This window comes from Heloderma suspectum, chromosome 5 (genome assembly GCF_057233095.1).
Source record: "Heloderma suspectum isolate Gila_16-S chromosome 5, 16-S_ref, whole genome shotgun sequence".
Classification (NCBI taxonomy): domain Eukaryota; kingdom Metazoa; phylum Chordata; class Lepidosauria; order Squamata; family Helodermatidae; genus Heloderma; species Heloderma suspectum.
Window position 1 is genome coordinate 69,907,644 of NC_139462.1, and position 25,352 is coordinate 69,932,995.

The 25,352-nt window shown below is 45.6% G+C and overlaps 1 protein-coding gene across 7 annotated transcripts in view; it reads left to right on the forward strand.

The window, feature by feature from the left end:
- Positions 1 to 20,615: 20,615 nt before the first annotated feature.
- RAPGEF2 (Rap guanine nucleotide exchange factor 2) overlaps positions 20,616 to 25,352 on the forward strand; it is a 251,319-nt gene continuing 246,582 nt past the window's right edge. For all 7 annotated transcript variants that reach the window (XM_084856366.1, XM_084856370.1, XM_084856368.1 and 4 more), the window contains exon 1: positions 20,616 to 21,776. In XM_084856366.1, coding sequence (XP_084712492.1) covers positions 21,708 to 21,776 — 69 coding nt within the window. In that variant the 5' untranslated portion in view covers positions 20,616 to 21,707. The remainder of the gene's footprint in view (positions 21,777 to 25,352) is intronic.

Consider the following 25,352-nt stretch of genomic DNA (forward strand, 5'->3'; position numbering starts at 1 on the left):
AAGAGCCACGTGGTCATAATTGCATCATCACTGGCAATCCTGTTTTCAGGGGCAGACTCCTTGTAGCTTTCTCGGGAATTCCAAGTGCCTCTCCTCGGGGTGCTTCCAGATGAAGCTTTTATAGTGCCGTCGCTTACCCCGTCTGCAGGATTTTACCCAGGGTGGGGCGGCAGACATTGTCATCTTCCATTCCTGGCCCTTCCTTGCTTTCCCTCCAGTTCTTAAAGCATCATTTTTAACCATGGAAGATCCGTTAAGTAGGACAAGATGGAAGCTACAAGGAATCTTTCCCTGAAAACAGGATTGCTAATGATGATACAGTCATGACCATGTGCCTCTTGCCCAGCTTCTGATTGCTAGCACTAGGATCCTATGTCTGGAAACAACCTTTGACTTCTCTCCCTTTGCAGGCCTCTGGTGCCTGCAATTTATGTTGGAAAACAGTGATCCATGAAGCCGACAGATCACTCTTTAACAATAGAAATGGCTTACATGGTCCCCCAATCCAGACCAGGTCTATAGTCAGGGGTGAAAGTCCCCATGCTAGGATTCTGATCCAGATTGGGCCCTCTGTGCCTATACTAGAGTAAAAATGGAAAGAAAGTTGTGGGTGCTGGCTGCATCTTCATTGTAATGTCTGTTTTGGCCAAGGTAACCGGGATGAACAAGAAGAAAAGGCTATTGCTTTCCCATCCTGCATTCAAATACCCAGAGGCATTTGGGTTGATCAGATGCAGCAAGTTAATTCTTGTATTCTTAAACTGGGCATGAGATTTGTGACAGCACTGAAGTACAGCCTCCAATGCCATAGGAGAGGAACAGCAAGGTAAGGCTTGCTCACAATGTGCTTTGCATTATCCCTTGCTATAATCTAGTTACAGCTTAGGGCTAACTGGAATTGACCCTTGTCCATATTTTAAAGGGGCGGGGGAGAAAGAGATAGAACAAGTTGCTTTGGGCTGTCATGCTGCCATATCTCCTTTAACAACACAGAATCAGGGCTGGTTGTCCTTCTAGGGATGCTTGATGCTGTATTTCCAAACATCAATTTAAAACATGGTTCCAGAGCTGGATGAATGGTAACTGGCATGTGTGTGTCCATCCAATGCTGGACTATTATCACCAGATATATAAGCCATATTAGTGTAATACCTTTATTAGGCCAACCAAAATATCATAAAAATTATGTAAGCTTTCAAGATCTCCAGATCCCTTTATCAGGCAGGATGTTACAAAAGCGGTGGGGGCAGGGTGAAAAGGGGAGGGGAAAAAATCTGACTTGATGTGAAGTCACACTGTCTCCATGCTCAGATCCCAAAATGAAGTGTGTGTGTGTGGGGGGGGGTGTCTGCAGATATTCAAATCAGGCTCTGCAGGCCATGTGGTGTCTGGACCTGCAGCTGCCCCTAGGATTGCTGGGAACCAGAAAGGTAAAAACGTTGGATGCCCCATTTTGGAAATGTAAAATCCAGCCTTTACTCAGATGTGTTACTCAGATATGGAAGCTTCACTCTTCTTACACAGGTACACTGTGGCTGTTACTGAGCCAGATTTACTTTAGACCCTGGTTTAGCCCCAGAACCTGTTCTCACCTCTCTCCCTCCAATTAGCTGAGATTAATTAAATTCCCAGTCATTTTATTTATTCTTACATTTTTATCCCACTTTTGTGCCAAGGAGCTCAGGGTGGCAGATGTCTCTCTGCCCCCATCCCCATACATTTTATTCTTACAACCACCCTGTGAAGTATGTGAATGGTGGTGGATGATGGCAGTTGTAGTCCAACAACATCTGGAGGGCCACATGTTCCTCACCCCTGCTCTAATCACTACATCACATCAGCTCCCTGCTGTGGTTTCCCTCTTCAAGTGGTTAGGACCAGGGCCTTTTGTGTTTTAGCCCCCACTACATTGAATTTGCCCTAGTGAAGCACATTAATGCCTGGAAACTGGTCGAAATCAAGCTTTCTATTTGGACTAGTGCTCAGTATGCCTCCTGGGTTTTAACTGACGGTGGATTTAACTTCAGCATGGGACTATTCTTCATTAGATTTTAAGACTGTTTTTTTTAAAAGAACATACATCAACTATGTATTCGTATCTTGATTATGTGTACTGTAGACTGCTTTGATATTTATAGGGAACGAGTTTTATAAATAACGCATATTGGCATTGAAAATAGCGTTGATAGTCTATGCACATTTTGAGTTGCTTTAGACATATTGGCGGTCACTCAGCAGCCCAGGACCACTTCTCTTTTTTTCTCGTTTGCCTTCTGTGTTTACCATGGAGCCTTTTGGCAGAGGAGAACGTTCCCCTTATTTTTCTCACCCCTCACAAAAGCTGTCCTCTGCTTAACAAACATGCACATTCTTCCTTTCAGAGCTCTTTGCATCCCCTCCACCATCTATTACGATTGGCTAAATGCCAAACAGTAGGGTGAGCGACATGAAGCGGGGGAGCAGGGAGAGAAGAGTCTTTATCACAGGCAAGCTGTCTCGCAGTTTCTGTCTTGTATACAAAGTGCACATGGATGCTATTATAGAAAGATTTTAACCATGGAGAGGCACAGCTTTTCCTTTTGACAAAACTAATATCCAAAGCCTCTGATGTTAGGAGCAATCTTATATTCATGTTATGGGGCGGGGGGGGGGGAGGTATGCCGCAGCTATACAGGTGGAACGGCCACCAATGCATGCAGGAAACATACAAGTAGAAAATAGAGAAATGGCATAAAAATGACAGACGTGCCTCCAGTACCGCTGGAAACACCTGGATTCCCATGCCAACCCATCAGGGACTCTGCCAGCAATGGAGAAAGCCAATGAACTCACAACAGTAGGACATGCCCTCAGGGCACACACACCCTGCATCTCCTGCACACACAATATGCAGAATGGCTCCGCAGCACTACCCCCAGTGGCGCAGCGGGCAACGACCTGCTACCGCAAGATGCCAAGCATCTCTACCGCTAGGGGTTCAAATCCCCTTACGCTCCTCACAAGCACTGTTGTGGAGCACAACGCACAAAGGGGAGGAAGGCGAGCTCACACAATATGGTATCCATATCCCTCCCTGGGCAGGTTGCCTGCAGAGAGCCCACACAGCCCTCTTGGGGAAAGGATGCAAGTCCCACCCCGGGAGGGAAGACTCTCTTGCCAAGCAGCTGTGGGGAGGGATCAGGCTAGACAACAAGTGCAACCATAGGCACACACTGGCAGCAGCAGCCTTCAGTGGCTGATGTGGTCATCAGTGCAGTAATAGCTATTTTTTAAACCTCCCCTTCCAATGAAATCAGTGGGTAGAAGATTTGTGCCAGGTCTGGGGCTGATGTAAAGTTGAGCTGCTGGTGGTGGCGGTGGAGGCGGCGGCGGCATGGCTGTAAATTGAAGCGATACAGGACACAATTTACGTGTGCTCCTCTCCTTGGCTTCTAGTGTCCTGCCTGCTACTTCCCCCTGGCTTGGCCTTCCCACTTGTGCATCATCACTGGAGGAATGGCTCTGCCAGTGAAGTGTTCCATCAGTGCAACTGGGGTGTTCTGCAGGGATATCTTCTATGCTGGCAGTGTACCCAGTTTCACTGGTGCAGCTGGGCTTCCACCAACTCTTACAGAGCTCCTCAGGCAACAGAATTCAAGTACAGGATTGCACCCTTAGCTATCTTCTCATGCTATCTTCTCATGCAAATAGCGTGCTAGAGCTTTTAAAGTGTTGAAAAATAGACATCTTCCCTGTTGCATTATAGGCATATAAGCAGCATGAAAATGCTTTACAAAAACAATACTGATACCCAGTCCTATACACATTTACTCATAAGTGAGCCCCACTGTGTTCTTATTAAGATCCCTCCATATGGATGAAAAGACATTGTCCCTTTTCTTTTCCCTTGTAAGTCCATAGCCTCTCCCTTTGCCTTTGCCTTTTCTTTCCTTTATCCACAACTACGAACAAATTTATGGAAGTGTTCAGCAGATAAGCTGTGTGTGTGTCTGTTTTTTAATTGTTTGGGGGAAGGAGCTACAGCTGGAAGATGTTATCAAAATCCCCTGTATTCCATGCTTGCTGTCATCAACATCAGCAGGCCTAATTTAAATTTCTAATAGCATAAAAACATACATCTGGTCCAACTAAGGAGCTTTTTTGTTAATTTATTTAAAGAAATTAAAGCTCCTGTGGGCTTGAGAAATGCTCACTTGGAATATTTGAGCTAAATGCCTTGGATTTCTGAGACCAAGGCTAGATTACAATTAGAGCCCAACGACAAAGCTGTTTGCAGCATGCTAATTTCAGAGTTGTAGAGGGTTCCAAGGAACATCTTTATGATATTATTTTCTATACATAATGTGCCATGGCTGAAGAACACTTTGCAATCATACAAGACATGGCTATGTATCTTGGTACATACCTCGATATTAGCCAAAGGAGATAATAACCTGGATTTACTTTACTGGCGTTACTGAATGTGCTCCCTGTTGTGTATATCCTTGCCCTTGTTCTCACAGAGACATATTCGCTAAACCCAAAGGACCTTTAGACATTGGTCATAGAGACCTGGTTCACTGTTTAACCCATGAATTGGCAGGATCCTGCTGGAGTAAGCAATTGTGCTGCCTCCCGCACACTGCCACTCCTGTTTTGCATGTACTTCCATGAACAATCCAGAAACTCCCCGTTCCTGGATTATTTGATGTGATGTGTGTGAACCTGGAACTCTAGGTTGTTGAGTTTTCAAAGGTATTTAACCCATAGTTAGTTGTTATGTGCAAACCAGGTCAGAGTGTCCAGACCCTGAGAGCTTCTCCAAACTGGAATTCAGCCCTTGGACCAAAAATGTTTTTCCACCCTCGTGTAGTCTGTATGTAAAGGGAGTAAGATTGCACCTGGCAGCTCCATCCTTCCATGTGTTCAGTAGAACATCTGCGCAGAGCCTATCCATTCAGTCGTGAACATGGCATTGGAGAGCCTGATGATATGCACCAGCCTTCCCCAACTTGGTGCTCTCAGGGTTTTGGACTACGGTGCCAGCATTGGCCATGCTAGTTGGAGCTGATGGGAGTTGAAGTCCTAAACACCTGAGCACCAAACTGGGGAAGGGTGATACACCCAGATTATATCTGTAGAACTCGTATCTAGTTATTCTGAGTTCCTTTGTGTTTACACACATCCCCTTTGACTTGCTGTGTTTATAAAACCCTTGATTTTGTGTCTAGCTTGGGTATCCATGGGGCCTTGAATGTGTTCTTTATGTTGTGAAATAGGTCAAATATCCTACCCGTCATACATGTATCTCACCTCATTGTAACACTCCATTGCACTGAGTGGCGGGCAAATAGAACTTGTTATGAGAATAGCTGTGCTGCTGTTTGGTTAGCTTCCTCCCTTTGTAATATGGATAGATGTGCCCCAGTGCAGAAGAAGGCAAAATGTCACAAAGTACTAAAAGTGCATTTACTTCACTTTAATTTGATTAGGCTGCAAGAATGCCCAACACTTTCTGAATTGTCCCTGCAAAGAAGAATTCATTTGTCCTCTTTATGCCTATGCTTTTCTCAGCTGCGTATTCAGTAGTGCCCTGTGGCTGACATGCACATTTTAGAAGTGTGTGGTGACATCTAGACAATTATTCTAGGAGAGAAAATGATTTATGGGGAAAGATTTTGAAAACTACCCCTTAAGGGTTGAATACCATATTTAAGGTAACTTATCAATATTTGAAGTAAGTGTGTGTGTGTGTGTTTAATCTTGATGAGTTTTTTTATTATTATTTCTAGAAATATTTTAATCTGATTTTCAGGATCCAAAGAATGCACCTGGAACTGACCACTGTGGTGTTTTCCATAGCACCAAACTGAGTGTCACTTTGCCTTTTCTGTAGTCAGTCATTTTGGGTTAAAACACATCAAATGTTTTGGACTACCATTGGGAAGACTTCTATAACAGATGCTCAAGTGCATCTTGGAATGAATGAATGAATGAATGAATGAATGAATAATGAAGAAAACAAATCATTTGCTTCTGTTCATGAGATCAGGACATCTGCGACTTGTTAGCAACACGCAGGCTTCCACAAAGAAAGAATCCTAAGCTGAAAGATAACCATATGATTTCATTCATACAGATACAGCAGGATTTTGTGTTTCTTCATGTGAAATGTAGACATATGGATGTACAGAGGAGTGGGGGAAGGAGGAAAGCGTCTGGAGTTCTTCGACTTTGTCATTGCCGGATCCAGGATCTCATGCACATTACTAATTCATTCTATTGTCTCCTGCAAGAACCATTTTCAAGAATGGTGCTTGGGTTAGCACCTTTAGAGCAGGAGTGTTCATATTTATTTATTTATGAGGGTAGGAAGTGAGGCAGTCTATCTCTCCAGGCTTTGTTTTGTCCCCACCTTCAGTTGTGCTTTGCTTCTCTTGAAAGCAGGATGGGGAAAATAACACAGAAAAACAAAATTGCTGAATGAATCAGAAGCACAGGTCCACATTTCCCACCCTTTCCAAAACCATTTTTGTGCAATAAATACAGAATTGTTACTCTTCTACAAGAGATCCAGGTGTCTTATTTTAAAATCCATTGGCTGGTTTAAAAGGAAATGAAAAATCAAAAGAAAAGCATAACCAAAACAATAAAACATCTGTAGCACAATGATATAAGAAATCAGGAGAACAGTAAACCAAACAGCAGTAAAATCTCAGCAATGTTTTAAAAACAAATAGTCCAACAGATCCCATTATGTGCTATTAACCATTAAGTAGTACTAGTGTTGCAAAAAAAAAGGCAGGGTGCAATCCTGTGCTTTGGATTTGCTGGCTCAGGGACCATAGGATTTAGTGGAAGCCCTTCTATGCTGGAGGAATGTCAGAAGAAAGATACGCTGGCAGAGACACTGCAATGGGGAAGTTATGGCAGCAGAACAGCTTAACAAGGGTGGGGATGTGGGTGGTTTAGGGGAGGAGTCAGGGCCAGCGTCAAGATAGGCATGGTTGGGCACCTGCTGAGGACCCACACCCTAGCAGGGGCCGATTGAGAAGTGCCCACTGGAGTTGCTCCTCTTCGCCATTGCAACCTGATTGTTTGCCTGCCTCTCACTCTGGCCCAGACAGTGGTGGAGCAGTAGACGCCACTGCCTACTTGCTAACTGGCTCTCTGCGTGTCAAGCAAACAAGTGGTAGCAATGATGAGAGAGAGGATGAGGGGCAATATCAGTTGATGACAATGGTGGTGAGAAGGGGGCCCCATTGAGGATGTCTTGCCCACAGGCCCTCATAAACCTGGAACTGGCATTGGGAGGAGCGCACTTAACGCCCAATCCTATACTCCTTCAATCCACAGCTCCAGCCCTGCAGGCTCACAGGAAAGCCCACAGTTACATGATGCAACCAAACCCACCATCCAAACCTCTCCAAAGGAATCCAAAGCTGGGTGAATACAACACCCTTGCATCTCCTACCCTGCTCCGGGAACTGGCCTCAGCTCCTGTCACCACATGCACGTCTCCTGGGGATGTGCAGCTGGCAGTATCGGGCAGCTCTGTCTGGCAGTGGCACCTGCCGCTATGCAGCTGCAGAGGCCATCTCCTGCTCCTCCTCCTCCTCCACCACTGCCACCTGTCCCTCCAGACTGGCTCTACCCTGCTCGGGTGATGATACCTCTCACTGCACCATTCAGATACCAATGTCTGCCTTCATTGATCTCCCCATCTTGGTGCCACCGGAAGCACCACTTTGCCTTGCTGCAAGGCTGCATCAGTCCTGTTTCTATGAAAATGGGTTTGTTTTATTTACAAACTTTTGTCAGCTGTTTCACTAAAAGGAAAAGAACAGTTGTTTTCAGTTGTTATGAGAGTTGAAGATATTCCACATTTGATCAACTGTTTGGGTTTTCTAGATAATGCTTTAACTCAGGAGTGGACAACTTGTGGCCCTTCAGATGTTTTGGCCTACATTTCCCATAGTTAGAAGGGCCAATGATGAGGGGTCAGGGGAGCTGTAGGCCAAAACATCTGGAGGACAATAAGTTGCCCATCCCTGCTTTCACTGGTAAAGAATGAGACACTTTGTGTATTTCATTTCATCTACATTGTATTGTGCTTGTGGCCTTGTGTATTGTGTCAGTCTTGTGAGTTGGTGGGAGGATTGGACTATTCAAGAAGAGGGAGGAAAGAGCAGGCAGCCCATAGAGAAAAGGTATCCCAAAAGCAAGGTGGTGGAAGGGAAATGGGGGCCTTTAGGATGCAGGGATTCCAGAGGTAAGGGTGTGGGAGGAAGGATGCAGAGAGTCATGACCCCAGCCAGGGCTCAGAGATGGAGGAGGATGAGTCAGTCAAGTCCAGGGTTGCTATCCCACTAGTTGAGGGACAAAACCTGGTTCCAGATACCAAATACTAGGCTGGTGGTTGTGAGAGCCAGGGCTCTCACTGATGCCTTCTCCTGAGCTCAATTCACCTGAGGAGTCAAGAACCTCCCACTCGCCAAGGGCACCAGGAACACACTAGGCAAGAAACCCCAGAGAAGAAGCAAATCACTCACTTCTCAGGCCAGGGGGCTATCCCTTTAAGAGGACACACTCCTCAGGCAAGGAGGTGGAGCCTAAGAGGGAAGATCTGGACAGAGGGGCTTAAAAGGCCTCAGTAGATCTCCAGCTTTTTTAGAGCAAATTGTGCACTTGGAGCTATCTGCAGACTGTGGTTTGCCTTGCTGAAGACAAGTCAGAACACAGAGTAGCCAAAGGATGATGAAAGAAAAAACTCTGGGAAGGGTAGTGGAGGACAAAGTGAGGGAACTGAGGAAAGAAGGGGTTACTTAGAAAGGGAAATCTGAAAAATCTTCCTATTTCCTTAATGCCTGAAGGGAACAGGAGCACTAGCAACAGTGGCCAAGAAACAAGGTGGCTGAAGGAATGAGACAAAGTAGGCCATGAGGTGAAAAGCGAGGAACTTCAACCATTAGTTTGGACTAACAATCTTCTTTGACTGCAGATTTCTAGTATTGATTTTTACTGTACAACAATCTCCTGTGTATCCTGGAAAGACAAAGGACTGCTGCCATCTTCCCTCTTGAGGGGAAGGATATTTGCTCCAAACCTCACAAACTCCCCAAACAATGACCTACTGATACTGTGATGGGGAAGGTATCAGCTTCCATCTCCCTTTATGAAGCAACTCTCTGCTCAAAGTCCAGGTCTGATGACTTTAGTAGTAGCCCCAGAGTGGATAGGCCACATGGGGAGTGAAATCCCTTTCCCAGTTTTTAGGTCAGAAATCTGAAACACTTACTAGCTACATCGGACAAAAAACTAATCTCAATTAATCCAAGAACGTATACAAAACAGAAGAAACAGGGAATACAAACTATGCAAAAACAGCTACCAATTTTCTCTCTATTCTCACCCATGCCCCCCGAAGAAAGCAAGAGCACTGTAGCCTTTTAGGATTCACCAAAGGGAGGAGGACAAGAGAATGATCCACCTGCTCCCAATCAGGCTGGAACAAAAGGAGGGCCGGCTGTTAAATTTCAACAGAAGTACTAGGCCCAGTTCCAGCAGCTGGAGGTCTTAAAAGAGCCTTGTTTAACAAGCTCAGACATAGGGAGACAGCCCTATGCCACAACTACCTGAGTACATGTGCTCTGTAATTGTGAAGATGTTACTGCTGGAAGGCACTAACTTTATTAAATCACCTGGCATTCCATGAGGTGCTCAGGTAAGGTGACAAAGTGCACTTCTCTCCCCTGCTCTACTACAAGAAGTTGGCTATTTCTCTTGTAAGCACATACATATAGAGTGCATTAGAATCACCTTGTCAGATGTAATTTGAACAATTCCATGACAGGCTTTAGACAGCCTGAACAGTTCAGCGGAGCTTTGACTACATGGAATGAATTTTGCTGGGATGAGGCGGTGATTAGGTTTTAATGAGAGCTGATCCTTTAGGATTCTTGAAAGATGTTTGATGCTTCATAGAGGAAAAAAAGGTAGTTAGACAATAAACAGCTGTTGGTTTATAAATGGCACAAAAGGTTTTTTTGTGTGTGTCTGGCTTGTTTGGCCCCTTAACTGAGTTTTAAATTGGATTCTTGTGAATGAAATGGAAACCTCATAGTACTTGCCATACTGTTGTTTAGACTGCAATTCCACACTAAGTAGATGTACTTAAAATGCATAGCCTATCCGGAACTGCATTCATTCATACATCCACTAGTCCATACGGTTTGAAGAGATCTGGGTGATAACTACATGACAAAGAGGCATGATAAACATTCCATCGAGGGATCATTACATTTAAAGCAACAAAGCTACTTGTGACTCTCTCTACAAAATAATACATACTGTTAAAACATGTAGCTTATTGAAAGGAAGGGAGAGCTTTTGCACATGCTAATGAGGCCAAACAGTCAAAACAAGGCACGGATTTGGAGCCCAGGGACTGTTTCCAAGGAACAGTTGTGTCACAGCCTAATTCAGATGTGTAGTAAACAATGGATTTTGATTGACTGAGAAATGTGGAGTCTGGAATAGTAATGTTCTGAAGCAGGCACAGAGCCAGATTTTTTTTTTTGCTTTCTTTCAGGCCTTGGTTGAGGAAACTCCATGGATTTTCAGGTCTGACATAAGACCTTCTTTAGGTCTCAAAGACTTGACTCTCAGAACCAACCCAATAAGTGTCCTGAGAATCCCTCTTCTCCCTTGAACCTCAAAGCCTCGGCTTGGCTAATATGAGGGACTGGAGGAAGCATTAGGAAGATTGCCTGATGCACTTTATCATTTTTGTTATTAACATCTTGAAATTATCATGTCTGCGTGCTTGTTTTTTAATCTGAAGGTTCACATCTTTCTAAATTTAGCATAGATTGTTGAGAAATAAAATTTGGATCACCTTTTCTTCTGTATCTCAGGTAGCTGCACAGTTATGCAATATTTGGGCTTTAAAATTGGCAGATTTGTAAAAATGTAGTAAATTACAATATTTCCACGTGCTTGCTATATTGTAATGTTTTCAAAATACACTGTACATTTTGTATGAAGTTTGACGTGATGCTATCTTTTAAAGCGCAGTTTCTTAAACCTTAAATTATTTGCTTTTTAAATACAGTTTGAATGGATATTTAGCAAACTGAGTCCTGACATAGCCAGAATCTTATTCATTTCAAGTGACTTTGCTTTTCACTGAATGACCTCACATATTCCGCAGGGGTATTCTAGAAAGAGCTGGAGCAGCATGGCTAAGTGTGCGAGCTGGGAAATTTTCGAGTTCAAATCTCACCTTTGTCATGAACCCACTAGGTAACACTGTTCTTTTAACTTTAGCAACATGACTTATGTTCCAGGGTTGTTGTGAGGATTGAGATAATGTAAGTGAAGTTTTTGAATACTTGAAATACATTATATAAATGCTAAATATCCTAGCAGACATTAAATGATCTGAGATGGCAGGATGTGTGAAATAATGGTAATAATTAACAGTTGCATGTTTTCAAATCTGAAAGGCTTGGCTGATATGTATCTATGACATTTTTTTCATTGTACTATTACCGAGGAGTTGTTTTTTAAGGACCCAGTATGAGTGTGATGTAACTGTTTAGAAATATTGATGTAAACAGTGCAGGAGCTCACTCCTAGTGAGAGAGATCCATCAATATTTGCACAAGCAGAACTCACTGCTGCAAGAGAAACACCTTCACCCATCACCTTGGGTGTGTGCCCATACTACACTGGCTTAAGAAAATACATGTGTAGGCATTGTGAAAGTAATACAGCTCATTTTTTTTTCATCTATGGTTATCACACCCTAAGTTAAATCCATTTTGGAAAATTATATATGTAGTCAATCTAATAACCAATTAGAATATTCCATTCAAAATGCAATCCGTACTCAGAAATAAGTCTGAGTTCAGTGGGGCTTACTCCTAGGAAAGTGGGTTTAAGATTGCAGCATCAGTCTCAAACATTTTGTGGGTTGTTATTCTGACAATCTAGTTAACAAAGAACACCAGAACTCTAATTCTGAATCTATTAAACATCAAGAATACAATTTTTAGTTGCTTGGCATTCAATAGCACTTGCCCCAATCTGAAAATGGTTGGCTATGATATGGAAAATTGCTGAGATGGCAAGATTAACAGAGAGGTACAAATATGGAATGGGGCAAAAATAACCACAGTTTTGAGAAAAGCTGGGTACCTTTTTATTACAATAGCCGTGTTTCCATGACACAACCCACCCTGAGAATAAGCTACACAGTGTGGGTTATTTTCAGAACAACCCATGGTGTACCTGACAGATGATCAGGCTTACTGTGGGTTGTTCTCCCCCTCCTTCCCCCTCAGTCCTTCACCTGGTATTCCAGGGTCCTGCGCAGCAGAACCCATCTTGTCTGCCCATTCCCCGCCCCCACTTACCACTCTGATTGTGACCCTGTTTTCATTTCCTGATTTATTTATTTTTTGGCCTCCAAGATCTGTGCAAATGGGGCTGTATTCGGCCCTAAGAATTTTTGCAAATACTTTCATAATTTTAAAATTATTATAATTTTTTTGGTCTTTTGCAGTTGTGCAAGGGCGCACTTACAGCTGTCAAATATGTATTACCTTGCCTTGTCAATGCCCTTGTATGTTTCAACTGTCCAAGAGAACAAAGTACAGTATGAAACGTACAAGGAAATTGACAAGATGAGTCCGCATATAGGCTAATTTGACAGCTGTTGACAGTGACAGGTTGGGAAAAGGGGGAAAAAATCCTTCACTTAGCAAGGTGATCCCCAGGGTTTTAAGTGTTTCACTGACACTTGTGGGTGCCCTGCTTCCATTCCACACTTCCCTGAGTCTCCAGCAAGGACTTTTAAGAGAGACCTAGGGTACGCCCCTTTTTTGCAGCTCCCAAATTTTGAGAGCTGATTTTTTTTTTTAGGGGTTGGCAAATGAGTGAAAGCTCCTCCAAAATGCCATTTGGGCATTGTTGGAGGGACTGTCACTGGGGAGGGAGGCTTGAAGCAGCTTGGGCGGGTGCAATTGGGAAGACCAGCAGGGGGGTTTGCTGCTTTCGCCAAGCGGCTCTGTATCCAATCATCGCAACCCACAATGGGTTGGCTCTGCTGGGTTTAGGCAACATGCCAACCTATCAAAACAACCCCTAGAACAAGCCATGTGTTGTCAGGTGGCTTGTTGATCAAAAACAAGAGACTCGGCAGGAAGCTGTCCGGGTTCAGATGACATGACAACCCACCATGGCTTGTTTCACATAACAACCCACAATGGGTTGTTATATTGTGTGAACCCAGTCCGTGTTATTACAATCTTGAAATAAACAGCAGATAAGAGTTTTTGCATTGCATTAATATCATACTCAAACATTATGTAATGTTGGCTGCTTTCACTCTTGTACACCCTGGAAATGTTATGCCTGAAATACTATAGTATACTATACCTTGGAATGTGCATAGTACTCATGTTTCTCTATTCCCAAATTCAAATGGTTCAAGGAGATTGACTTTCAAAGAGTATGGTAAACTAACTTTCAGATGGAAGTAGTTTGAAGAAACTTAAACAACCCACAGTTGTCACAGAGATGCTTTATACATTGGAAGTAGGACATGCAGCACAGACAGCACCTGTTTCATCCATATAACAACAGTGCTAGATTAATACTATTGGCTTTTAGTACATTTTTGTAAGGAGAATATCTGAAAATCAATTCTAACCTGCCATACTTTATGCAATATATCCTACTACAAATGCACCAGATTAATTGAAGTGCACACAATTTTTTTAATTAATGACTTGCAGCCTAAGTTTCCTACCCAAATGAATGTTGAAAAATTGATATTTGTGTTAGGCAGCAATCCTATACACATTTACCTGGGAGTAAACTCAATTGATGCAAAGAGAAAAGTCACTGGAAAAGCCCCTGATGCTGGGAAAGATTGAAGGCAAAAGGAGAAGGACGGCAGAGGATGAGATGGCTAGATAGCATCACCCATGCAATGAATATGGACTTGAGCACACTCCGGGAGAGAGTGCAGGACAGGAAGGCCTGGCGTGCTGTGGTCCATGGGGTCACGAAGAGTTGGACATGACTTAACGACTGAACAACAAAAACCTCAATTGAACTCAATAGGACTTAGTTTGAGTAGACATTCATAGGATTGTGCTGATAATGCATATAGATAATTTTTAAAATTTAGATCTTTCTGGGCTTCTAATTCTGGGATAATTTACTGGTGCAACCAAGGATCCTTAGGAAGTAAATACGTTAAATAAATCTCCCAGGAGCCAAGGAAACTTCTCACTACTTAAAGCCTCTGTTCTGCCCCATATGATAAACACTGTGTTATACTTTGTACTGATCTGCTGATTCCAAAAAGCCATAAAAATGATGAATCAACCTGCTAAAGGCTTCATTGATGGACTCTCAGCTACATATTCCACAAACCCTCCCTCTTTGCTCATCTTTGGGAGCAAAGCTTAAGAGCTATGACTCATAGTCATAGCTCTTAAGATATCATAACTAGCCCTCCTCTTCCCTAAGATAATGCCTGATAAAAGTTCTCTTGTACTGTTTAATCCCAGTTCGGTCCTCTGAAGTTCCCCAGATCGCTATGTCCCCTTCCTGTGGCCCTTTCCCCCAACCACCAAGTGTTTGGTGGCTTCCTGCCTTTTGTGCAGTTTTTCCCCATTCTAAAAAGTTGAAATGCCCCCTTTAAACTAAACTAAAATATGCTGGTTTCTTTGGTATTTTTGGCCCTGCCCCTTTTGTTTGTGGCACCACCTGCTACTGGAATGTGGACAGAAAGAGCTTCTCTGAAATGGAGTTTTGCCGTTGGGCTGATGGGGTTCTGGACCCCTATTCTTGGGAGTAATAGGCCTCAATGATGGCTCCTCTCCCAAGGTCTGAGCTCCGGCCTTGAGAAGAAGACAAAGAGGGAGGGAGCTAGTGAAAAACATTTCACTAGCTCATGCATTTTAAAATCGCTTGACTGGCTGCCTGTTTATTTTCAAGCCGAATTCAAAGTGCTGGTAAAGCCCTTAATTGCTTGGGACCCAAATATCTGAAGGATAACCTATCAACCTGCCCAAACTCTAAGACAAGGATGGTGAACCTACAGCCCATGGGGGTTCCAATGTCTTCTTCTGTAGGCCCCACCCCTTCTTCCCAGGCAAGGAGGAGGGGATGGGGCTGACCCCATCCCCATAGACCACACCCCCGTACTACAATTGGCGCATGGGGGGCGGGATCTTCTGCTGGGGAAAGATGGGTTAACTTCCTCTCCTGCTGCAAGCCCCTCTCAAAAAGAATCCTCCATACTGCAATTAAGCTTTTAAATGCCTAATCACTGTATGGGGGCATTTTCAGGAGGGGGGAGTATGTGTAGTATGTGTATTGTGTGAAAATGGGTGTGTGTGATATGGGCAATCATGTCAGGGGTCATATGCCAGCAGTGGGTGGCTCTGCCCTCTGCTGGCATGCAGCCCCCAATTTGCTTGCTACGAGTCAGTTCAGCCCTTGCGACGAGAAAGGTTCCCCCCACCCATGCTCTAAGGTTATCCACTGATTTCTTTCTCTGAGAGCCGCCCAGATAAAAGGTAAAGCAGATGTCAACTAGGGAGAGGATGTTCTCAGCTATGGAACTCCAGTTACAGAATTACCTCCCCCAAGAGGCACACAGGGAGCCAAGTTGTTGTCTTTTAGGCACCAAACCCTTCTAATGTCAAGTTAGTGTTGCAATGGTTCAAAATGTTTTAGGGTGCAATCCTATTCCTATGGCCATAAACCTCCAAATTTGGAGGCTTATGGGCATCCTACACAGAGTGGGAGGAGCAGCGGAGGCAATGTTCACCTCCATGCTTCTCCCTCTCTACATTTTGGCTAGATGGGCTTTTTCGCCTGTCTAGCTGGGGTGCATCGGAGTGGGAGAGAAGGAGGCTGGGGAGGCCTCAGCATACGTCATATCCCAGCTATCCTAGTCCTCTCCCCTCCCTGCCCTGCCCACTGGCATGCCGCTTTACCTCCTCTCCGAGGTTGCCCTTACAACCCCGGATTGGCAACCAGTGTGGTTCTCTCCGTGCCAGCTGTGAGGTGGAGGGGAGTGTGGATTCCTGGGTCCGAAGTCGGAGTGCTGTTGCTGACCTCGGATCGAGGAGTATGAATTATCCTATGTCTAGGGGCCATAGGATTGCTCCCTTAGTCAATTTTATTCGTATTATGCTGCCCTGATACTGATATTGGTTATTATTGCTGTTATTTTATTGTTCAGAATAACATAGTTTTAAAGATGGGTTTTGAATTTGTTAATTTATATACTTTTTTTTAGGTCTTTATGGAAAAGTCTTTATGCCCCTCATGCACATAGACATCTTGCAACCACCTGGGAGACCAGAGTTGTAGTAAATCTTGGACTTTGATATCATATTTAACATTTTTCTCTGTAACATGTTAAAAATGTGTATGGAGAAACTGAGCAGGTCTACTAAGGATAATCTTGAGTTATTAAAACTATCTTACATACATATATTTTATTTAAAGGAAAATCAATGTGTACCATCTAAAACACGGGTGCCTGGAAGCCAAATCTGGCCCACTGGAGTTCCCCATGTCCCCTTCCCTAGGCTCCATCTCATTCCCCCCAACCAGGACTGGCCCTCCAACGAGACAGAGTGAATCCCTTGCCTCAGGCAGTGGAGCAGGAGGGGCAGCAAATTGCATATTTCCCCCACAAGAAGGGGTCCCTGCTGTTGGGTCCCTGGAGTGAGCCAGCAACAGTACTGGGAATTTTGGACAGTCCCACTGGCCCTGCTTGCCCACTGAGGCAAATGCCACAGCAGCGAGTAGCTGGCGATGCTTTCTGGAGCAGCCCCTTGCCCTTTGGTTCACTCTAAGAACTCTCCCTCAGAGCAAGCCAGAGGGTGGGCAGGATCTCTGGGGAGCGGCCCAGACTCAAATGCCTGAGAGCATTCTGAGGGGGTCCTCCAAGTGGAGAAGAGGCTAGAGAGGTATCCCGGGAGAGCGCCTGTGCTGCAGGCAGTCTCCCAGGACTCCCTGCCTCCAGAGCAGCCGTCTGGTCCTCTGTTTAGCCAGAGCTAACAGTACTTGGGTGGCTGCTCTAAAGGAGAGGTACCCCCGCAAGGCCAACTGCAACACAGGCAATCCCCTCGAACACCTCTCCAGTCAATGCCTGGCTCTGAGGAAGGACTCTTTCAGAGCCAGGCATTTTGGACAGGGTGACTCCCTGAAGAACCATGCCGGCTGCTTTTGCCAGCTGATTCGGCTCTTCAGAGAGCTCACCCTCTGGCTTGCTCTACTCAAGAGTGAACCAGAGGGTGGGTTGGGGTCACAGCAGCAGATTTTCTCATGCTGCCGCTGCCCCCAATTACCATTTGTTTGTTCCCCCTGCCAGCATTTCGGCAGCCCCCCCTGCATTCTAAAAGGTTGAAATGCCTCACCTAAGGCTTAGTTCCTGGCAGTAAGAGCTTTAACCTAAAATATGCTGGTATTCTTGGGTTTTAAGCTCTGCCTCTTTTCCTTCAGTCCCACCCACCACTGGAATGCAGCCCCCCCCAAGCTTCTCCAAAACTGAATTTGTCCCTCTGTCTGAAAGAGGTTCAGAACACCTGCTCTCAAATAAATCAACTTCTGTAAACTTGTGCTAGTGCAGGACTATCAGAAAGCAATTGTTACACCTTTTCTTCATCTTAAAATTCTTTATGTACTCAGGCTAGAGCAGACTTCCCCCAACCTGGTGCCCTCCAGATGTGTTGAACTGCAACTCCCATCATCCCCAGCCAGCATGACCAATGCTTAAAGTATTGTTGAAAAAAATACAATGATCATTTAAGCATATGTGGCAATGTGCAGGTTTATAGCAAACACAACTGTAATTTTCATTTGGTTGTAAGTCATTGCTCATATAAATTTTGTTCTTGAAAAAACTGTGATAAAAGTGGATGGCTGTGTGCTTTGAAATTACATGCCCGTGATGTGGGGATTAGCAGATGGACAGCAGAAGTGAATACCGAGAGCCCTTACAGTTGCAGAGAGATTTATAGTTCAGGCTTGGAAGGTTAAACACCCACCACCATTCAATGGACTGAAGGTCTTACTGCTCTTGCTACATTTGAATGTATTTCCTACAGCCATCAATCTCTTATGGATTCCTATCTAGATATATGGACTACTTATATTAACGTATATATTTGAAATGGAAGTGTTAGGGAGCAATCCTATGGCCCCTAGACAGTGGCTAGATGGCCATAGGATATCTGGTTTTCTGGGAACTGACCTCAGAGCCCACGTTCTGAGGTCGGTTCCCAGAGAACCGACCTCCCACAGAGTGGCTGAAAAGGGGCATTCTGGGAGGGCATTCCAGGGCGGGGAGAGCGGAAATGTCTTTCGTACAGCAGCCTTCTGCCCTGCTCAGCCCTCCCATGGCTCAGCTGTCTAGCCGAAAATGCAGGACAGGAGAAGTGCATAGGGAATGATCCCCTCCATGCTTCTCCTGCCCTGCCTTGGATAGGCAGTCGCCTCCGAGTTCAGAGGTGGCCACCTATCTGAATAGGATTGCGCCCTTAAATTCTTTCCTCCTTTTTTCCCTCCCTTCTTTATATCAAGGGTGATGTAAATGATTGCTGCATATGGATAGGTTTTATGATATAGTCTTCCTCCCCAACCCCCTTTTTATTATTGTTATTGTTATATTTGAAAATAAGCTTAAAGAAACACAAATGTAAATTTCATAAGGACTTAAGCTATTCAATAAAAGCAGAATTCATTACATAATACAAAATGAGGTGTTAAACTGTATTAGAAATGTGCTTTTGTTCCTGTGTGCTAATGACAAAGTGAGGACGTTTGTCTGATGTGGATGAGCTTTGGGAAAGCGAGGAAAGTAGGTTTGCCAAGAAAATGACACACATACTCCCTTCCTCCCAAAGTAATTTGAACCCAACATACCATTAGCCCTGTTTAATTTTGGTTCCTGTATCTGTTGCATGGAGCTTGCTGTTTTATCATTGGTTTGGTTGAACCTGATTATATGCAACAGATTTTCTTACTGATATCAATAATAACCCTAAATAAACTTAGACTATAACTCAAGAGCACTGCACCACTACCGTAACTAATAGCTAATATAGCATACACTGTAGTGGCTAAATGACATAATTACAAACCAGGAAATCTTTGGTCTGAATCTTGCCTCTAGCATGCACTCATGAAGTACCTTGACAAAAGCCACTCTCAGCTTCACCCCCCCCACCCCATATGCAATATGGGGATAATAATACTGACTTACTTTACAGGCTTTTGTTGGGATTACTGTAAGTTCATGTATGTGAAGTACTTGGAACACTCTGTAAGTGTTATATATTATAATGATTAAGTATCATCATCTGCTTATTCAGCAGGCATTGGACTTGTGTTTTCAAACAGCAGCAGCCCTTCATGCCACTTTTGCAACCGGGTGGGGGGGTTGGGTGGAGCAGAAGAAAATCAGAAGTTGCACTAGATGCCTAAAGTACTGTCATGGCCACATGTTTTGATTCCAGTTTTGTTGACTGGGGTACCTAATTGATGTTGCATCATATATACAGCAGCCACATCGGTTCCAAAACAAAAAAAAATAAAGGAGAGCAGATGGCATATTTGCACACTTAAGGGTCTCTATTGAAGGGCATACAGCTTCTACAGAAATTTGCCCTTTGGAGTTTTTTTGGGGGGAAGGTGCTATTAAGCTAGGTTTCTGCTGGTGTGAACTATGTAAAATGCTTAATTATGGGAAACTTGATGTAGGTAAGGACAAACACCACCACAGGGATGTGGACTGTAAATTCAAGAAGCCTTTGAGCCAAGGAGTTGGTAGAGTGTGAGTAGTCCATACACTCTCAGTTTCATGGATCTCTAGAATTATGGTAGGCAGAGGCATCAGACAGGGTGGTGGGAATAAGGAATGGATGCAAGAATGATTCTTGCCTTGGAGATTTCACCCCCCTTATGGGTAAGAGGTAGATCTGTACATAATTTTATTCCCATAGGAGGCTGCTTTGGCATAATGCCAGGCTGTAAGTCAGTAGTAGGGGCCAATTCCCCTAATATAATTTTCACACTAGCACTGGATTTTCCTGAAGTGTCTACTGCTGCTGTAGAAACTCTCCATGTGAACAGAAAAATTAACGTGGCAAACACTGCTAAAGGCCCTACTTGCATAGCTCCATATGGGAAATACTTCCCCTGGTGCATCTGCATGAGAGCTGGTGTGGTGTTAAAACTGTCGGACTAGGACCAAATCTCCTGTCAGCCTGGAAGCTTACTGGGTGGCTTGGGCCAGTCATCAGCTCTCAGCTTAGCCTACCTCACAGGGTTGTTGTGTGGATAAGAGGGGGGCATTGAGTGTTGAGAAACTCTGCATAAAATCCGTTCATACTGGTACCATGCGTTGCTCGGATATAAGCATGGAAAGACCCCCAACGCTGGCCCTGTTCCCACGGAACTGCATACATACTGCAGCGGCACGGGGGTCACCGCTGGAAAGCGATTCTCGCTGCTGCGGAGATTCGCACGACTGCCTGAGCGCGGAGCCTGCCGGCGCCTCCAAAAGGCCGCCGGGCCACTCGCCATGACGTGGCCAAACGTTTCCTCGCCCTTCCAGCATGCGCTGGTAGGTGCGGCGGGGCATTCGCATTCAGCGGCGGGGCGAGAGCGGATCCGATTTCTGAAACCTCCCCAGCGCGCACACCGCTGCTCTGCAAAGTTGGCGACGGAACGCGCGTCCCTGCGCGCGCGGGGCTGCGCTCCTCCCCTTCTCCCGAGCTCCATGAAGTTCGTACCCACCCGCGGCGTGCTAAGCAAGGGGGAGTACAGAAGCGCGGTGCGTGTACAGGGGGCGGGCGAGGAGGAGGCCGCAGACGACGCTTCGGTCTGAACAAGGCATTCTCGTGCCGTTCGTGCAGCGCCCGCTGCCTGAGCAGCTACCCTGCTGAGAGGGAGGCGGCGGCTTGTACTGCGGCTGAGGAGAGGCGAACTACATGCGAGGGGCGGGAAACGGGGGAGGCGCGGCTCCGCCCCTCTCCCCCGCCGTTGTTCCCGGTGCGGCCGGGCGGCGCTCTCTCCGTCGCTCCGTCCGTCTCCTCACCATGGTTGCGGCGGCACAAAGCACGCGCTCCCGCCGGAGGCCGCTCCCGCCGTGAGCCTCGGCCCGCTCGCCCGACACCCTCCCCGCAGACGCAGCCCAGCCCAGCCCAGCCCCCGCCTTCCTTCCCCGGCTGTCCGCCCGCCCTTTCAAGGCCAGAGACGGAACCCCGGCTCGCGAGGACGCGGCGGTGCCTCTCCCGCCCCGCCGCCTAAGGGGATGCGGCGGCTGAGGGGGGAGGGCGACGACAGCGACGACGACACTGCCGGGCAGCCCGGCAGGGGCGGAGCCGGGAGTCGTCGCTGCTGCCGCTGCCGCCGCCGCCAGAACCCACGAGCCCGGCCAGAGGCCCCGACCGGGCGGCGGCGCTACTGAGGCGGAGGGATCCTTCGCCGCCGCCGCCGAGGAGCAGCGGCAGCCGGAATCACGGGCGGCCAGCCGGAGCCGCCTTCCCCCTTGTGAAGAGCTCGCCCGCCCCGGCTCAGTCGCCGCCTCGCTTCTGGGCCGGGAATAGGCGCTTGAGTGCGACAGAAGAACGACGAAGCCGAGGGGCCGGCGACCAGCGCCCGGCCCGGAGCAGATAAGGGGCGAGATGGCGTCCTACGTGGATAACAACTTCCGCCAGGCGGTCATGAAAAACCCGGCCGACAGGAGCCCCCAGGTATTCTCCCCCAGCCCACCACCATTGGTGATGCTGCTACCCCAGGAACATCTCCCCCCCCCCCCCGCCATTGCGTAGTGTCTCCTTTATTTCCTCTGCTATTCCCCCCCCCCCATCTCATTTGGGCATGATTTCCCTACTTCAATCCCAGTCGAGAGGAGAGCTCTGCCATAAACATCCTCTGGTTTCTGTCTCTCTCCCCCCCCCCCCCCCCGGCCTACACACACGGCCCCTTCCTCGGCATGCAGTTCTAATGTTCCTTAATTGAGAGAGCCCATGAAATGTTTGAATCGCATCCTTATCCTTCTGAAAAAACTCACACGTTACATTTACATTTGCCCATAGAGTTGTGCTGTTAGTGATTTGTGAGTACACCAGAGGGGCGGGGGTGGTGGGTGAAGAAGGAATCGTTTTGTTAGAAAACGTAATTACTATTGAACTGCATTCTCTCTTTAAAAATGTATATGCCTCTCTCTCACACACAACTTAGTTACTTTGGGTCCCTCCTCCTATCTGCACATGGATACATCAGCTAATCTGCTGCTTTCAGATACCTCTAATCCTTTTCCACTTACGGGAAGAAAAGCCGCTCATTCATTCACAACCGCCACTAGGCTTCCCTTCCCCCATTTCCCCCAGCAAACCTTAGATGGGTGCTTGCATTAAGATGGATGCTTAATTTAGGCTTTTACCCGTCTCTGTTACTAAGTTTGAATTGAGCATTCATTTCAGTAAGTAGACAGCTTCATAGCTAATTTTGTGGGGTGGTTTTCAATGACTCCCCTCACAATTTAGACACTGGGTTTCTACAACGTTACTGAGGAACTATGTAAATTTTTTTACTGCCAATAAATAAGCCATGTACAGCATTCATTAAAATGTGTACTGGCCATTTGATTTGTTTATTCTTTTGTTGCAGTACGGGTTTAGAACTCTGCTTTAAGGAAACCAAGGTTTAGTGTATCATTTGGTCTATCAGTTTGTGATTGCTAGGGCATAACGGTGTAATAACACATAGTCTCCTTGCATCTGTTGATTAAACTACCCAGTGCAATCAGTGATCCTTTTTTTGAAAGTAAACATTTAGATGAAACACGTTTTTGCATATTGTACATTTTGTTTTACTGCTCTTTGCTGTTTAGGATTCTCCATATTCTAACCTTATAATAGGCAGCTAATTTCATTCCTGGATTTTACTTACTGTTTTTGTCATCTTTGTGGTATTTCTGGCAAGTGTATGTTGTTCAGAAGTGGAATGAAATTCTTAAGCAATGGGATAAGTGTTATTTTTTATCCACCTGTACATTTCATTTCTGGCCTGCTTCCGTGGAATGACAGGAGTTGGCCCAATGTCTTTGTTGGATTATTAGCACTTGGTATACAGGATCTGAAGTGGAAGAAGATGCTCGCAGAGTAATTTTTCACAGGATAACCCATCTAGAGTTGTGTTAAGCTGAGCAGATTCCCTCTGCTTTGGAATAGCGACTGTAGGGGTTATTACTGCCATTCATTTAAAGATAAGCTTTTTACTCATCGCTCTGTCAAGCCTTAGCTCAATAGCTAATGCTTCATGGAGTTACTTTGTTTATTGGAGTTAGTGCCATCTGTCCTGCTTTCTAAAAGGCCTGTATTGATGTCTACAAAAGTGATTTTAATAAGGGACACTATTTTTTAATTGCTATGGTTACTGGTAATTTTGGGTCCTTTTCAGCAATAATGTTATCTGTCAAAATCTTAAATTGTGGGCAAGTCCAATTAATTGCTTTGGAGACTGCTCATCCTGAAGCCCTGGACTAGTGGGAAGTTTTATTTAGTTTTGTTTTTCCTATCCTGGTGGTTGTTTATTTATTTACTTTATTTATTTACAATATTTATATACCACTCCACATCAGAAGATTTTGGAGTGGTGAACAGCAAAGATAAAAGAATCAATCACCATGTTAAAACATGTTTTAAAAAAAACAAGTTCCAGTAAGGCCAAATTTAATAAACCACAGCTGGTCACGCAAGGAAGGCCTCTCAAAATAACGTCTTCAGGAGGCACTGGAAGGAACACAGTATTGGCACCTGCCTGTCCGCCAAAGGCAGGGAGTTCCACAGGAAGGCGACTACCACACTGAAGGCGCTTTTCCTAGTGGACTCTAACTGGGCCATGGGTCCACGTGGAACTACCAGGAACATGCCCTGTGATGAGCTCAGTGACTGGATAGGTTGGTAAGGAAGGAGGCACCATCTCAGGTATCCGGGTCCCAAGTTGTTTAGGGCTTTGTACACTAGTACTAATACTTTAAACCTGGCCTTGTAGCGAATAGGCAGCCAGTACAGTTCCCTCAGCAAAGGAGTTGCATGCTGAAAAGGAGCAGCTCCTGACAACAACTGAGCTGCTGCATTCTGCACTAGCTCCAGCTTCTGGATCAGCCTTAAGGGCAGCCCCACATAGAGTGCATTGCAGTAATCCAGTCTTGAGGTTACTAATGCCTCATCATCATGGTGATCACTCATGACTAAGATTGTCTTCCAAAGATAGTCTATATGGATAACTCTTTAAAAGGAGTAGACATTCATAGAAGATAGGTCAATCAACACATTAATCTCTAGCAGTGGGTCTGCAGGTGGCTGTAAAGGCCGATTCTGGATCTACACAGCCTCCCACAGTGAGGACATAGATTTCCAGGTGGAAGGCGGTCACAATGAGGGCTTGCTTGACGTGCCTTCCGCTGAGCTCGTTTCTCCCTTTCGCTCTGTACTTGTGCTTCTTCAAAGTCCATAGCGCCTTTAATATAGGCTGACCTCCAGTTGGAACGCTCATGAGTTAGAGCTGTACCACCATGGTCAAGCTATCCCTTCAGGAAAGGCCATAGCTGGCGAACCAGCCAAAGCTGGTAAAAGGCACTCCGAGCCACTACAGCCACTTGGGCCTCCAGCAACAATGATGGATCTAGGAGTACCCCCAGACTACAAACCTGATCTTTAAGACAGATTGCAACCCCATCCAGAACAGGCAATATGCCTATCTCTCGGGCTTGGGAACCACTCATCCACAGGGCTTCTGTCTTGCCAGGATTCAGCTTCAGTTTATTGGCCCTCATCCAGCCCGTTACTGAGTCTAGGCATGGGTTCAGGATTTTTCACAGCCTCTCCTGATTCAGATGTCACAGGGCAATAGAGCTGCATGTCATCAGCATACTGATGGCATTTAGCTCCAAATCCCCTAATGACTGCTCCCAGCGGCTTCATATAGTTGTTCAACAACATTGGGGACAAGGTGGTACCCTGCGGAACCCAGTTGCCAAGGGGCTGAGGAAAAGTCACCCAATGTTACTCTCTGAAATCGGCCCCGTAGGTAGGACTGGAACCACTGTAGCACAATGCCTCCAATATCCATCCCACTGAGTAGATCCAGGAGGATACCATGGTTGATGGTATCAAAAGCCGATGAGAGATCAAGCAGAGTTAACAGGGTTGCACTCCCCATGTCCCTCTCTCGATAAGGGTCATCCATCAAGGTGACCAAGGCTGATTCAGTCCCATAACGAGATCAAAACCCAGACTGGAATGGGTCTAGATAACCAGTAT